We start from the raw sequence: 16,569 nt of genomic DNA on the forward strand, positions 1-16,569 counted from the left end.
CCCAAAACTGCTGTTGCGGAACTGCATTGCAGTCAGGTGTACTGGGCTCATTATGGGTGGAGTTTCTGTAGTGTAGTGGTTAACACGTTTACCTTACACGCGAAATGTTCCTGCTTCGAAACCAGGCAGAAACATTACCGCACCTTGCTCAGTTAAGTAAGAGGGAAAGCTGCGTTGCTCCTTCTTGTTGTTGAATGTTAGCTGAATGCAGTGTCTCACAGCCGTATTGCACTTGCTCTTCGCCTTATCTGTTGGAAATCGCCGGGTAACAGGAGAGTTGGCGATTTCTGTCTTTTTTTGTCGCTTAAGGACCCAATGACAATCCGGGACTGTGAGACAATGAATGCTGCTTCAGCTAACAGCAATCGCTGTTGTCATTGGCTGAAGAAGTCGGTTGTGTTCTAGAGAAACGTGTCATTTTGTCGGAGAAAAGTGTCTCTGTTGAAAGAGATTTCAAATGGGAATAAAAGGCACAGAAAGCATGGATAAGCCGGGCTGTAAAGCTGCAAATCTGGGGGTCTAGTGGTTAGGGTTCGGCGCTTATAAATGTCATGAGAATGATTAATATAAATATGCATTACTTCTTGATTGAAAATTGAAAGCGCATATCAGTTCCACCTGAATCAGTGGAGTGAGAGCTGGAGTTTTGCACCAGCGCCGGAATTGTCAGCCGTGCAACAGGCCGCGAACAAATACAGAGGTGAAGATAAGGAATGAGAGAAGGGCATGGCAGGCTGCAAATCACTGACGAAAGAGACGGTGGTTCACGGCAAAATATAATGGTAATAGGGGAGATTTCACTGTTTACACCGACACAAACCTCTCCCAGGTCTGGTTCCGAATCTTGTGCCAAATGACAAAAAAATTTTCATTGAATTTACTCAGTCCCATGACGTCAGAAGAGCTGAACACAAGGGAAGAAGGTGGATTTTGCTGGAATGGGTTGACGATGATGGAATGACTGTGAAGGCAGCAGCAGTGGGGATGGAAATGAAACACTTATAGAAAGTTACTTTGAAAGGGCAGTTGTGATTGGTTGATCAAGAGTGATATTTTTGCCAGTTTGAACAGCAGGAAGATAAATCTGTCCCATTCCCATCCGCATTTTGCACCATCATCCCTTTCGTCAGTTTCTCTCTCAGGCCTTGTAACCTATCACAGTCCTTCCCTTTTGTCCTTTCACTCCCCTCCCTCCCCCTCTGGACTTGTTTTCCACCTGTTACATCTCTGACTTTCCCAGCTCTGATGAAAGATCATCCAGCTGGAAGATTAACTCTGTTTCTCACTCCACAGACGCTGCCAAACCTGGTTTCATTTAATCAGGAATTTCTGTTCATTGTGACAGTTCACACAGTGGTAAGGAAAAGGTTTTCCTTGACCAGGAATTGCCAGTGAAAGCACCAAATCCTCAGCACTGAACAGTCACAACTTCCAGTGAAGCAGAGGGCAACTTTAACGCAGAAACAACCAAATCGATTTTTCACAAAGTGGGACGGAGAAAGACTCAGTTTGAGCGGTGATACTGCTGGAGAAATGGAGAGCTGGGGATCACCCATGGAAGCTGCAAAGTTTTCAGGAATAATGGCGCCTAGCGTGGGGCTCAAATACATGGCCCCAGAATTTAGAGTTTCATGCTCTATCGATTGAGCTAACCGGACTAGCATTTAAAGCCGTTCATAATCCAAAATAGAGGGATAGAAATCCTGATTTCCACTTGGTGTCTCAGCTTGTTCTGAGTTTAACTCATGTGAACAAAGCTTGTGATGATAAAAATATGTTCATCCCCTTGGGGAACTGAAGCACATTGACACAAACACAGGATCACGGATAGACATTTACACTGAGAGTGACAGAGACCGAAGGAGAGGCAAACACCAAGAAAGCAAGGGCGACACCAACTTGACCAATTATTGTTCCTTTCCAGACTCCAAATTGAGTAAATGTTTGCAGATGAACAGAAATGAAAAAACGCGGAAGGGAAGCAGGTAAAGCACACGGGAGTGTTTGGAAGGTTTTTATTCAATTTAACCAATAACTAACCCTGGAGGCATCTAAAGGAAGATGTGCAGTCAGCCAGACTCAAACCTGCTTCAGGAGACCCCAATGGATTTCAAGCCCATCACTTTAAACACTTGGCCCCGACTACAGGCCTTATGGTGATTTTAATGTTGTTCATATAACATCCCAGAACTGTTCTAGTAGTGATAGGGAGCATTCGGCTCCACATCTTCCCGGTCACCCTGCAATTTACACTGACACTCCTTGTTCTTCCTACCAAAATGAAGATCTTAAAAGGACGCCGACTTCGAGCCGATTCTGAGATGATGTGACTGAAAGGGCAACACACACAGGAGACTGGAGCCTAAACCCAAACCCCTGAGACCGCTCGGCCATGCTATCTCCACTCAATGCACACTAACCATTGCCTTGAGTGGTGTTTGCACTGAATTACAACATAACCAACATAACCAAGATAGTCCATTTTACCCCCCGAGCCCCTCATAGTATCATAGTTTCAGGTCAAAAGTTACCCCACAGATAGAGGCCATTCAGCCCGTGTCATAGCAACATAGGGATCAGGAACAGGAGCAGGAATAGGCCATTCAGCACTTTGAGTCTGTTCTGCTGTTCAATAAGGTCATGACTGATCTGGTTGTGGGCTCAACTCCAATTTCCTGTCAGCCCACCATAACCCTTGACTCCCTTGTCTATCAAAAATCTGTCTAAGTCTGCCTTGAATAAATTCAATGACTCAGCCTCCAATGCTTTCTGGGAAAAATAATTCTACAGACTAACAACCCCCCGAGAGAGAAAAAAAACTTCTCATCTCCGTCTGAAAAGGGAGACCTCTTACTCTTCTGGAAACTAACTCGCCTGGTCCCACTCCCTCGCCTTTTCCCCGGAGACCTGGATTTTCTGTCCAATCCTCTTTTGAAATCCACGATTGAATCTGCCTCCCCCACACTCTCAGGTAGTGCATTCCAGATCCTAACCACTCGCTGTGTCACAGAGAAACCCCTTTAGAATTATTGGCTTCGGGACAATCAGAATATTTGGTAACAGACAAAACACTGAAAGTTTCAAAGGGAGACGGCAACTGTTGTAGGAGAGCTGGTTCCGGTAACATGGATGTGTCTGCAGTGGGTGGGATCAGGCAGTTTCCATGTATCCACAATGAATGTCCCAAATTTAATTTTGGGAGAATGAAACTGACAGAGAACAATTGTCATTCTGGTAGCAGCAATCTGAAGCTTTAACTCACTGACCCCCTGCTTTAAGGGATCTCTAAGAGTCAACTTTCATCAGTCTCTGTTACACAATTGATCAGTGCACTCAGCTGAGAACTGAAAAACATCGGTGGTTTGAGGCCACCCAGGGGCGAATCCGTCGTCGTTTTCTCCCCATCAACATTCATTCCCACACAGGTCTGGCTGGCTCTGTGGATCTGAAACTACAGGAAAATATCGCCCAACGTTGCAAGCTCGACTTTTACCCACTGAGTTCCCGCATCAATCTTCATATCTGAACATTCATTTCAAAGAATATTCTGAATATTCATTTTAAAGAAAATAAACCATCATGTACCTCCATCTAGCCAAATAGAAATCGATGAAGTTATTGGATCAAACAAACGCATCAAGTTTTCTCTCTTCCTCAGCTCCACAGTGAGTGAGACAGGGAAATGCAGCAATTATGCAGCCCAACACTCTCCAATCAGCCGCTGCCAGAAGAAACATTTTTTTAAAACTGTTATTATTTTGCTGAATTTTATTATGAGAAAGAGTGAAGAATCAGGGAGGTGGTGGCTTAGTGGTATTGTCACTGGGCTAGTAATCCAGAGACACAGGGTAATTCTTTGGGGGCCAGGGTTGGAATCCCACCTGGAATTGAAAGTCTAATGGTGACCATGGAACGATTGTCATAAGAACTCATCTGGTTCACTAATGTCCTTTAGGGAATCAAGAATGACAGCAACCTGGTTCTGTGTTTGTTTTATTTTCCAGTGCTAGTTTCATGACAGTTTTCGTGAATGAACGGAAATATGAAAACTCTCGAATGTTTGGTTGGAGTAGATTCAATTTAACTGATAATTAACTCTGTAGACAGCGAGTTAAAACCAGGGAAAATGGGAAGCGGAAAACCCCAATGGATTTGGACTCCAACGCCTTAACCACTCGGCCACGATGACTGGTCCTCTGCACAGTTTAATATTGTTGGTATAAAATCATAAATGCCTACAGCAGAAAAGGAGTAAATTCGGCCCATCGTGTCCGTGTCGGCTCTCTGGAAGAGCAATTCAACTAATTTCATAATCCCACCTTTTTCCCACAGCAATTTATATCGACCCTGTCCCTCCTCGTCCTTCCTGTAAAAATGAAACACCCGCATACATACCCCTAAATAAAATTTGTGCTGGCACGTGTTCGACCTGCTGTTCAAACGGCTCATGTACAACTTACAATTTCCTAAACCCACCAACCTCATCACTGCGGCTCCTGTGAAACTGACAACGGAACACACGGCAGACATTCATCACTGAAAGTAACTGACACACGTCAAATTCTAAACGCTTCCATGCTGCAGCTGTTTCTGCTTCTATCCCTGCCTCGCCTCCATCTCCCTGTGCCCGTTAAACTCCCAGGTCAATTAATTGTTTGATGCAGGCAAAGTCAGTTCACGAACCCAATTTTTCCCTGGAAAGCAGGGACAAGGAATGTAAGACACGAGGCTTTGAGTTGGGATGGGTTGACAGGAGCTCATTTTCCTGATTGTCCGAGGTAGTGATTGCAATAATGTGCACAGTGTCAATTATCCACAGCCAGACTCTCCTTCCAATCTTGTGCACCTTGTTAAGCTTTGAAACTGTTAATATTTTCACACTGGATTTCAATGTGAAGAAAGCGGAGCTGGGAGGAGTTTATGTTGTTCAGTCGATGTACTGCAAGAAGGTACACAACAGGCTCATGATAAAAGTGCCTATTTTGAAAGGGATGCTCCATCTCCATATCATTATGGTTATCCAGAAGCCCTGTAAAAGCTGCAAGAAAGATTTACTGGAGTGATGCCAGAACTGAAAAGTTATAACATTCAAGAACGATTGAACAGGTTAAACAGGTTTTCTCTGGAAAGCAGGGTGAGGGATGACTTGATCGAAGCTGTTAATATTAGAAAAGTGTTTGGAAGATGTTTCCACTTGCGGATAGACAAGAATCAATATAACTTAGTCACCAATAAATCCAACGTTCATTTCAGAAGCAAAATCTTTGACCAGAGATAAAGGCTGAAAATGATAGAAATACTCGGAATATCTGGGAATTTCGGTGGATTGAGAGTCAGAGTTACGTTTTCAGGTCTGTGCACTGACTCAGTACAACCCTGCTGAAAAGTCACACACCTGAGAGGAAAAATATGTCCCTCTCCGCTGACGTTACCAGTCCTGTTTCGAATTCCAAAATGTCATGTTTTTATTTCAGATTTACAGCATCGTTTTTCTCTTTTCCTTGGATGAAAATGTAGAACACAATTCCAGAAGAATTTGAGATCCAAGTCTGAGCTGCACACTCCTGGGTAAAGTCAAACGTTGAAAACATTATTCACCAGCTAAATGTGGAAATGATTCACTTGATCATCTGATGAGTTGACACAGCAGCAGTCACATCTGATGGAGAAAATTCTGGTAGTTCTTGTGTGCAAAGTTTGGTCACCAGTCACCAGAGGCTTTAAAAGTTCAAAAGATTTAAGCCGCAATAGGCACATTCTTACTGGCAAGACGGAGTTTAAATGTTTAGTGTGTGGAAAGAAAAATAATTTCTTTGCCTCACCTGCAAAGAATCCAGTGAATTGACATCTAGCTGTAAGGGTTTGTTCTGTTGTTAATTGCACCCAGGACAGAAGTGTGGTAGAGGCATGTGCACTTTGTTATCTCAATTGATATAATAATTTAATATGTTGACCCTAAATCTCCAGTCATTATCGGATCATTAAACAGTATCGGCTTCTAATGGCGGAGCTGTCACCCAGCATTCACAGCGGGAAAGAATATGCCTGATACAGTTCTGCTGAAGGGCCATGAGGGCTCGAAACGTTGACTGATTTCTTCTCCGCCGATGCTGCCAGACTTGCTGAGTTTTTCCAGGTAATTCTGTTTTTATTTTGTTTTGGATTTCCAGCATCCGCAGTAGCTTTTAGCTTTTTGTTTTTATCTGCCTGATACAGAGTTCGGCGTTCGGCGCATGCAAATTGCGTAGTGTTATTGTACATGCGCATTGTTGTCTCCTACCTGCGCATGCGTGGTTCTGTCTTGTGACCAGAGCAGCAGAGAGCGGGTCGGCAAATGGCGACAGCAGCAGAGCAACAGAGTTAGTGGGTGGGCGGGAGGAATGGAGCCAGCGGAGTGGGCAGGGAGGTTTCATAAACACTTGTTGCAGGCCGCAGAGCCTTAATCAGAAACTATCGGCCCCATGTTTGCAGTGAACAGACCGGAAATGGCTGGGTCTCTCCCTCTGCTCGGCCCGGGGGAGCGGCTGTGTAGCAGGGCGCATGCGCGGTTATCCTGGTCCAGGTAGCAGGAGGAGCGAATGTTGTGCATTTCTATCCTGAACTCTCAGGGATGGATTTTGGAAACTCCTTTTACAGGGGGTTAGAAGGGGAGAATTTACACACAGCAAACTCAAACCAAGAGGAATTTTTATCTCTTGCAATTTCTATCCTGCACTGACAGTGATGGATTTTTTTTATAATCTCCTTTTTACAGGATGTAAAATGGGAAGGATTTACAGATGGGAAACTGAAACCAAACATCACATCAAGATCCAACAGAGTCACTCGATTCATCAGCCTCTGACTGTGAGCATTGAGTTCCAGCTCACTCAATCACTCACTGTGTAATTTTTTTTTTCCTCACTCCCCCACCACCACCCCACCCCCTGCCCTGCAGATCTTTCCTCAAATCTTAAATCTGTGTCTGTAATCCTTTTATGATCAACTAATGTGAACATCATTATGTACCTTATCTCAACCTATCATAAACTTATACACCTCCATAAAATCTCCCCTCAACCTACTTTGCTCCAAGGAGAACAACACCAGTTTCTCCAAACTAACCTTACAACTAAAATCCCTCATCCCTCGACCCATTCTGGTAAATCTCCTCTGCCCCCTCTCAAGGACCCTCACATCCTTCATAAAGTAAGGTGATCACTGGTTTGCACAGACCCAGATGTTCTGTGCCCGTGTGTGTGACACCATCACACATTGACAATTACATGGTGACACCATCACACATCGACAATTACACGGCGACATCACCCCGCTCCCTGGGTATTTCCTCAGCTGGAAGATTTTTCTCTGATTCCAGTGCTTCTGATATCTTTCCAGCTGCAGGATCAAGCAGGAAATTTTAAATTTAAAAACTGTATTGTTTCAGAGTTGAGTATTTTTGACTATTCATCTGCAGTTGAGAGCTTTTAGTGCTGTGCTCTGTTATCTGTTTCATGGCTTCATGGCTCTGGGGCTGGTGTTGTTCCTTTACTGTGGATCCGAATCCATGTCCATCCATTGCTCTTTTTCATCCTCTGCCCTCCCTGATCACCTCTCTGCCATTTTCTAACTTTCTCTGTCACTAATTACGGGTGTACTTTAACTATGTTTAGGATTTTACTGTTCCTTCTGCCAACTGTGTCTAAATGAGGTTTCCACTGCTGCCTGCCCTGGCCATGTGCTGCTGGCTTACTAGCTTTATCTTCCCACAGTATCTTTCAGGAATTGTTTTTCCTGCGCTACAGTCCATTTCTCTTCCACTTTAGCGCCTGTGTTGACCATCAGATTCTGCCCGCCCTGAAATGGTAATTCATTAATTCTATTGTGTAATGGAACGTACCAAGGTGTTTCACAGGAGTGTTAGAAAGCAACATTTGACACTGAGCCACATGAAGAGGTATCAGGGCAGATGGATAAAAGTTTACTGAAAGAGGAAGGTTTTATGGATTACCTTAAAGGAGGAAAGTGAGGTGGAGAGGTTTAGGGAGGAAGGCCCAGAGGTTTTGGCCTTGGCAGCTGTTGGGGGAGACACGAAAAGTGGAGCAGTTAAAATCAGGAATGCTGAGCAGGTCGGAATTAGAAAAGTGTAGATATCTCGGAGGGTTGTGAGGCTGGAGGAGATTACAGAGATAGGGAGGGAGAGACCATGAAGGGATTTGAAAACGAGGATGAGAAATTTAAAATTAAGGTTCTCCTTAACCCAGAGGCTTTGTAAGTTGGTGGATACAGGGGTGATGGGTGAACAAGACTTGGTGCAAGTAAGCAGAGTTTTGTATTACAGGGAGGTTGAATGTGGGAGGCCGGCCGGGAGTCTCTTAGGATAGTTATGTCTAGAGGGAACAAAGGAATGGATGACAGATTGAGCAATTACATACAGGGCTATGCGGATAGTGTGGGAAAAAGACTTTGATCGGATTGAATGGCAGGCTCGACGGGCTGAAGGGCCTAATCCTGCTCCTATGTCCCTATGAATGTCTGGTTCAGCCTCACACAGTTGTCAGGGAGAGGGATGGAGCCGGTGGTCAGGGAGTGGAGTTTGTAGCGGGGACTGAAGACAATGGCTTCAGACTTCCCAATATTGAAATGGAGGAAATTTCTGTTGATCCAGACAAGTCAGGATGATGTGCGACTAGGAAGGGATCTTGGAGATGATGGTGTTCACATACACCTGCGACCCTGTTCCTTTAGGTGGTGGAGGTTGAGGTTTCTGGAGACTTTGTCAAAGTTCTTGTTATGTTGTAGGTATCGCTTGACACCCTGCCTCTCCCACTTCTATCTCCCTCTCCTCCCTTGTAGGCCAGAGACTGGGTGGCAGGTTCCCTTCCCTGAAGTACATTAGTGAACCAGTTGAGTTTTTATGACAATCCAGCAGTTTTCATGGTCACTTTTTTCTCGTGCCGGCCCCACAAATTCCCAGATTCATTCAGCTCAATTTCACAACCTGCCTTTGTGTTTTTGTGGGTTCTCTCTCACTCCCTTTTTTCTGTTTTAAATCAATTTCACGGGGTATTAGAAGGGGAGGATTTGCAGTCAGGAAACTGAAACCAAACATCACATCAGGATCTATCGAAACCTAAATATCATCGGATTTTGAACATGGAAGGAAAAGGCACTGTTCACAATAGGGAGATACCGTGGAAATGTGGGGATTGTGGGAAGGGATTCAGATACCCGTCTAAGCTGGAAACTCATCACCGCACTCACACTGGGGAGAGGCCATTCATCTGCTCCCAGTGTGGGAAGGGATTCAGTCAGTCATCCAACCTGAAGACCCACCAGCGAGTTCACACTGATAAGAGGCCTTTTAAATGTTCAGACTGTGGGAAGTGCTGGAAAGGGTCTGAGGAACTGATGCGTCATCAGCGTGTTCACACTGACGACCGACCGTTCAGGTGCTCTCACTGTGGGACTGGATTCAGATGTTCATCTCATCTCCCAGGACACCAGCGAACTCACTCAGGGGAGAGGCCGTTCACCTGCTCTGAGTGTGGGAAGGGATCCACTACCTCATCCAGCCTGCTGAGACACCAGCGAGTTCACACTGATGAGAGGCCCTTTCAATGTCCAGACTGCGGGAAATGCTATAAAAGCTCTGGGGCGCTGATGTGTCATCAACGCATTCACACTGACGAGAAACCGTTCTTGTGCTCTCACTGTGGGACTGGGTTCAGGTGGTCATCTCAACTCACTGTACACCAGCGAGTTCACACTAGGGAGAGACCGTTCACCTGCTCTGAGAGTGGGAAGGGATTCACTCAGTCATCCAGCCTGCTGACACACCAGCGGGTTCACACTGGGGAGAGGCCGTTCATCTGCTCCGAGTGTGGGAAGGGATTCACTAAGTCATCCAGCCTGCTGACACACCAGCGATTTCACACTGGGAAGAGGCCGTTCGTCTGCTCCGAGTGTGGAAAGGGATTCACTCAGTCATCCAATCTGCTGACACACCAGCGAGTTCACACTGGGGAGAGGCCGTTCAACTGTTCCGGGTGTGGGAAGGGATTCACTTGCTTATACCATTTACAGAGACACCAGCGAGTTCACAAGTAACTACACTGAATGGATGTTGTTGTGAAATCACATCCAGGACTGAACCATGTTCATTGGAGTCTCTTTCTGCTGATGTTAATAAACTCCAGGTCAGTTATAGGGAGTAATATCCTGGATAAAAGTCAAATAAATCAGCTTTGTGTTAAACTCAGCGTCTATCAAGTGTTTTTAATATCTCAGACACAAGTTAGTTCCTTTTGAAGGGCTCTTCCTCACCCCCGTCTCCTCCATCCTCACCTCCAACAACAAGTGGGAGGAGCTCATGGGGCAGAAAATTATGCTGGGTGGGCGAGCGTCCCGACGTCATCGCGCAGTCCCGCAATATGTCACCAACAAATAAGAAGCCTGTAAGGCCACTAAGAAGTTATTTAAATTCAAATTTACGCTGCCCATCGAACCTAATGGTTGGCGGGCGGGCGAAAAGGCCAAGCGGCCTTTACCTTTTTCAGGAAACCTCATCCACGGGCGGGACGAGGTTACCTGAAGCAAATCAAATTTTACACTTGAATTAAAAGCATGAAACAAAAACAGAAAATGTTGGAAAAACTTAGTAGGTCCAAGAGCGTCTCTGGAGAGACAAACAGAGTTTTGCTTCTTTGCAAAAGTATTTTGCAGTATTTTGCTTTATCGTATTTAATTCACTGCCACTTCTCTTCCAGGAATGCCGACCATGAAGAAGTACGGCTCTGCAGTATTTTGCTTTTATCTTATTAATTAAAAACATCTCCCTGCTCATGTGACAGAGTGACATGAGGGGACATGTTTTTTAGCATGTATAAAATCTTTAATATCTCTTTTTTCAAGTCATTCCATCTCCCTGAGACAGCTCTCTGCCTCAGGGAGATTATGTAGCTCGCTCTCGCGTGCATGTACAAAGGTCACAGTCGCCCAGCTCGCACTCCTCCCCCCGCCCACACAGGCAGCGCTGAGCACTGCTGCTCACGTTTCATGCAGCGCAGGCCTTAATTGGCCCCCAGCATGAAATTGCCTTCTGGGCCTGATTGCAGGCAGCGGTCAGCTTCCCGACTGCCCCACTCGCCCCCGCCGAGCCTGCACGCCAAGGGCAAAATTCTACCCATGGAGCTTTCTTGTCACTGAGATTGAGACAATCCGATCAGCTGCCTCTGCTGCTTCCCTCCCTTCCACTCGCCCACCGGGACAAACTGCCTTTAAAATTCCCCCTTGTCTGATCCCTGAACTCACATCTTTCTCCAGTTTCTCTCCCATCTCCCTCATGCCATCTCACTGCTCATCTTGTCCAAGAGACCCACTTTCTGCTGCACTCTCACTGAACTACTGATCACCCAACTTCTCCATGTCAGCTGATATTATTCAGTTTTGTCTCTCTCTCCCCTGGTACTGTATCAAAGTGCTTATCCCACACCCAATACTGGATGAGCAGAAATTTCCTCAATTAAAAATTGGGAAGACCAAAGCCATTGTCTTCAATCACTACTACAAATTCCATCCTGTAACGACTGAGACCATCCCTATGAGTTATCATAGGGATACATTGTCCGATGTTTATCAAGCCAGGAATCTTTCTTCCTAAACAAGGGAGAGAGAGAGAGAGAGAGAGCTATTCTTGTAATGTTCAATACATTTCTGAAGATTTCATAAGGTTAATTAGACAGTTATTTCTCACAGATCTCCCCACCTTGAGAAGGGAATATCCTTATTGACTTCTCACAACTGATTTCTGACTAACCTCACTATTTCTAAGCTCCGAGCTTCTTTTCCTAATTTCTTGATGACAAACCGTAGATAACGTACTAAAGCTACTAGAATGATCAGAATCAGCAACACAAACCCTTGAGCTGCCACCAAGAGTAAATGTCAAAACTTTACCACTAAAATGTGATAACTATCGACTTATATTCATTCTCCCCATCTGCCGATCATCCCACACAATTCTAAATTATTGACATGTTGTAATTACATCTGGTTCAAACAAAAGTTCATGCACAGACTTTAAAGATTCTCCAGCCCTGTTCACCTACACCCATTTCGTGGATATTTTCTAAATCCAGATTCTATTTCCTTCTTCATATTAATTTGACTCACTTTGACATGTTCAATATGGTTAATTCTCTCCTGAATGTTTGAGAGACAATTTTTATCTGGAATAGGTCTTACTGTATTGATAATTTAAAACGTTGTTTCATTCTAATGGCCACAATAATCACTCATGTTCTGTTTTTTTTATTCATTCATGGGATATGGGCTTCGCTGGCTGGGCCAGCATTTATTGCCCACCCGTGGTTGCCCTTGAGAAAGTGGTGGTGAGCTGCCTTCTTGAACCACTGCAGTCCATATGGTGTAGGTACACACACAGTGCTGTTAGGAAGGGAGTTCCAGGATTTTGACCCAACCACAGTGAAGAAATGTTTCCAAATCAGGATGGTGAGCGACTTGGAGGGGAATTTCCAGGTGGTGGTGTTCCCATCTATCTGCTGCCCTTATCCTTCTAGATGGTAGTGATCATGGGTTTGGATGGTGCTGTCGAAGGAGCCTTGGTGAATTCTTGCAGTGCTCGTCATCAAACCCCATCTCCTCTCATCCATTTTCCACCACTTGGCCCGTAGCCCTGTAAGATGTGGTGTTTCAAGTGTTCATCTAAATACTTTTTAAATGTTGTGAGGGTTCCTCCCTCTACCACTCCCTCAGGCACTGAGTCCCACATTTCACCTGGGCCTGGAGATTTATCCACTTTTAAGGCCGCCATTAGAGACTGAGTCTCAGTTAATCATTGTCTGAATCTGGGGATGGGAGGGGGAGATTCTGTTAGCAAATGGATTGAAAAATAACAAAGACCAAGTTCCAGCTCGTACCATTCGCACCTTATGATAACATAGTTATGGGATAATCTTGAGGATGGATAGAGTTGTATTAGAAGCATTTCAGGGAAGGTTCACTCAGTTGATTTCTGGGATGAAAGCGTTGTCTTTCTTTTAAAATTCATTCTCGGGATGTAAGCTTTGCTGGCAGGTTCCAGATAGCCCACACGCTCTGGGTGAAAAGAAAATCCTCAAATCCCCTCGAAACCTTCTGCCCCTTAGCTTAAATCTATACCCCCTGAGTATTGACCCCTCCACTAAAGAGAAAAAATTCTTCCTATCCACCCTATCTATGCCCCTCATAATTTTGTGCACCTCTATCAGGTCCCCCCTCAGCCTTCTCTGCTCTGAGGAAAACAACCCCAGGCTATCTAGTCTCTCTTCATAGCTGAAATGTTCCAGCGCAGACAACATCCTGAGTGAATCTCCTCTGCACCCTCTCCAGTGCATTCACGTCCTTCCTGTAGTGTGGCAAACAGAACTGCACAGACTACTCCAAATGTGGCCTAACTAATTCTTTATACTGCTCCATCAAAACGTCCCTGCTCTTGCATTCAATGCCTCTACTAATATGTCGACAATGTCTGACACAAAGCTGATTTATTTAAACTTTATCCAGAATATTAAACTCCAGCCCAGTTACAGGGATTATTAACATCAGCAGAAACAAACGCCAGCTGTCGGACAGAGCATTGTTCAGTCCTGGATGTGATTAACAGCAGAGTCCAACACTGGGAGTCACTTGTGAATACACTGGTGTGTCTGCAGGGTGGATGAATGACTGAATCCCTTCCCACACACGGAGCAGGTGAACAGTCTCTCTCCAGTGTGAACTCGCTGGTGTGTCAGCCGGAGGGGTGGGTGAATAAATCCCTTCCCACACATGGAGCAGTTGAACAGTCTCTCTCCAGTGTGAACTCGCTGGTGTTTTAGCCGGAGGGATGGGTGAATGAACCCCTTCCCACACACGGACCAGGTCAATGGCCTTTCTCCAGTGTGAACTCGCTGGTGTGTCAGCAGATCCATTTTGCTTTTATAGCTTTTCACACAGTCGGTACATTTAAAAGGTCTCTTTTCAGAGTGAACACATTGATGTGAAGTGAGCTGGTTTAGTTGAGTGAATCTCTTCCCACATTTGGAGCAGTTGAATGGTTTCTGCCCAGTGTGAACTCGCTGATATGTCAGCAGAATCTTTCTGCTATTAAAGCAATTTTCACAGTCAGAACATTTAAAAGGTCTCTTGTCAGAGTAAACAAGTTGATGTGAAGTGAGGGTACTTATCTGAGTGAATCCCTTCCCACAGTCAGTGCAGGTGAACGGCCTCTCCCCAGTGTGAGTGCACTGATGAGTTTCCAGCTCAGATGGGGATCTGAATCCTAACCCACAGTCCCCACATTTCCGTGGTCTCTCCATGGTGTCGGTGACCTATGTCTCTCCATGTTGGACGATCAGTTGAATCCTTGTCCACAGTCAGAATACTTCTCCCTGCTGTGAATGGTGAAATGTTTTTTTTCAGTTGGTGTAACAGGTTAAAGCTCCTTCTAGAGTCAGTTCGCTGGAGCACTTTCACTCGGGTGTGTCTGTGTCTCGGTGGTTTTCCAGTCACACTGATGTTTTAAATCTTTTCCCACAGACAGAACAGACAAATATTTCTCCTTCCACAGTCAAAGATCAATGTTATTCAGTCCAATGTCGGGAATTATAGACCAGTCAGCCTGACGTCAGTCGTAGGGAAAATTCTAGAGTCCATTATAAAAGATTCAGTAGCTGAGCACTTGGAAAACAGTGGCAGAATGGGACAGAGTCCACAAGGATTTACGAAAGGGAAATCATGCTTGACAAATCTACTGGAATTTTTCGACGATGTAACTCGTAGAGTTGATGAGGGGGAGCCAGTGGATGTGGTTTATTTGGACTTTCAGAAGGCTTTCGACAACGTCCCACATAAGAGATTGGCGTGTAAAATTAGAGCACATGGGATTGGGGATGGTGTATTGAGATGGAAAGAAAACTGATTGCCAGACAGGAAACAAAGAGAAGGAATAAACGGGTCTTTTTCAGAATGGCAGGAAGTTACTAGTGGGGTACCGCAGGGATCTGTGCTGGGACCCCAGCTTTCATAATATTTATTAATGATTTAGGTGAGGGAATTAAATGTAATATTTCCAAATTTGCAGATGACACAAAGCTGGGTGGGAGGGTGAGCTGTGAGGAGGATGCAGAGATGCTTCAGTGTGATTTGGACAAGCTGGGTGAGTGGGCAGATGCATGGCAGATGCAGTATAATGTGGATAAATGTGAGGTTATCCACTTTGGTAGCAAAAACAGGAAGGCAGATTATTATCTGAATGGCTATAAATTGAGAGAGGGGAATGTGCAACGAGACCTGGGTGTCCTCGTACACCAGTTGCTGAAGGTAAGCATGCAGGTGCTGCAGGCGGTAAAGGAGGCAAATGGTATGTTGGCCTTCATAGCGAGAGGATTCGAGTACAGGAGCAGGGGTGTCTTGCTGCAATTATACAGGGCCTTGGTGAGACCATACCTGGAATATTGTGTGCAGCTTTGGTCTCCTTGTCTGAGGAAGGATTTTGTTGCTATAGAGGGAGTGCAGCGAAGGTTTACCAGACTGATTCCTGGGATGGCAGGACTGACATATGAGGAGAGATTGAGTCGTTTAGGATTATATTCACTGGAGTTCAGAAGAATGAGGGGGGATCTCATGGAAATCGAGAAAATTCTATCAGGACTAGACAGGATAGATGCAGGAAAAAGTTTTCCCAATGGTGGGGGAGTCCAGAACCAGGGGTCACAGCCTAACGATACAGGGTAGACCATTTAGGACTGAGATGAGGAGAAATTTCTTCACCCAGAGAGTGGTGAGCCTGTGGAATTCGTTACCACAGATAGTAGTTGAGGCCAAAACATAGTATGTTTTCAAGAATGAGTTAGATATCGCTCTTGGGGCGAAAGGGATCAAAGGATATGGGGAGAAAGCGGGAGCAGGCTATTGAGTTGGATGATCGGCCATGATCATAATGAATGGCGGAGCAGGATCGAAGGGCCGAATGGCCTACTCCTGCTCCTATTTTCTATGTTTTTTTGTTTCCTGGTTAATCGAGTGACATTGTCAGATCTTGATCTGATATTTGGTTTTAGTGTCCTATCTGCAAATCATCTCCCTCTTGTACCCTGTAAAAGGAGTTTACAAAAACCATCACTGTAAGTACAGGATAGAAATTCAAAACAGAAAATTCGAGTTTCTTTGGAACATTCTTTCCCCAAACATATGGTCCAATCAAACTGAAAGAAGTTCAAATCAGCAACAAAGTCCCAATAAAAGCAAAGGAAATCTTAATAACTAAACAAGGACGTTGTTTCCAGTGCCTGTGAGACACTCTGTACCCTCAGGTGCCCACTGGATGTGGAAGGTGTCAAGCTTACCGGTGGACACCGCATGTTCCCTCTCCAGGGACACCAGGGCACGGACAAGACCACGGAAGAGAGATCGGCAGCCAGTATAACCACCCCCATGTGTGTCACCCATCCTGGATCTACAAATTCCTGTTTTAAACAGGCACATGAACAGTTACAGGAAAAGATTCGCTGTCTTACCGCAGCCCCTCTCCCCATCCCTCCCACACTG

At 45.1% G+C, this 16,569-nt stretch overlaps 2 protein-coding genes across 2 annotated transcripts in view; both read left to right on the plus strand.

The window, feature by feature from the left end:
* Window positions 1–16,569, plus strand: part of LOC144698080 (uncharacterized) — a 642,405-nt gene that overhangs the window by 383,114 nt on the left and 242,722 nt on the right. The gene's annotated exons all lie outside the window — the stretch shown is intronic.
* The window catches only part of LOC144698077 (uncharacterized), a 79,341-nt gene that overhangs the window by 39,115 nt on the left and 23,657 nt on the right, over window positions 1–16,569 (plus strand). The window contains exon 4 of the mRNA XM_078570000.1: window positions 9,711–10,010. Coding sequence (XP_078426126.1) covers window positions 9,711–10,010 — 300 coding nt within the window. The remainder of the gene's footprint in view (window positions 1–9,710; window positions 10,011–16,569) is intronic.

This window comes from Cetorhinus maximus, chromosome 23 (assembly GCF_964194155.1).
Source record: "Cetorhinus maximus chromosome 23, sCetMax3.hap1.1, whole genome shotgun sequence".
NCBI classification, from domain to species: domain Eukaryota; kingdom Metazoa; phylum Chordata; class Chondrichthyes; order Lamniformes; family Cetorhinidae; genus Cetorhinus; species Cetorhinus maximus.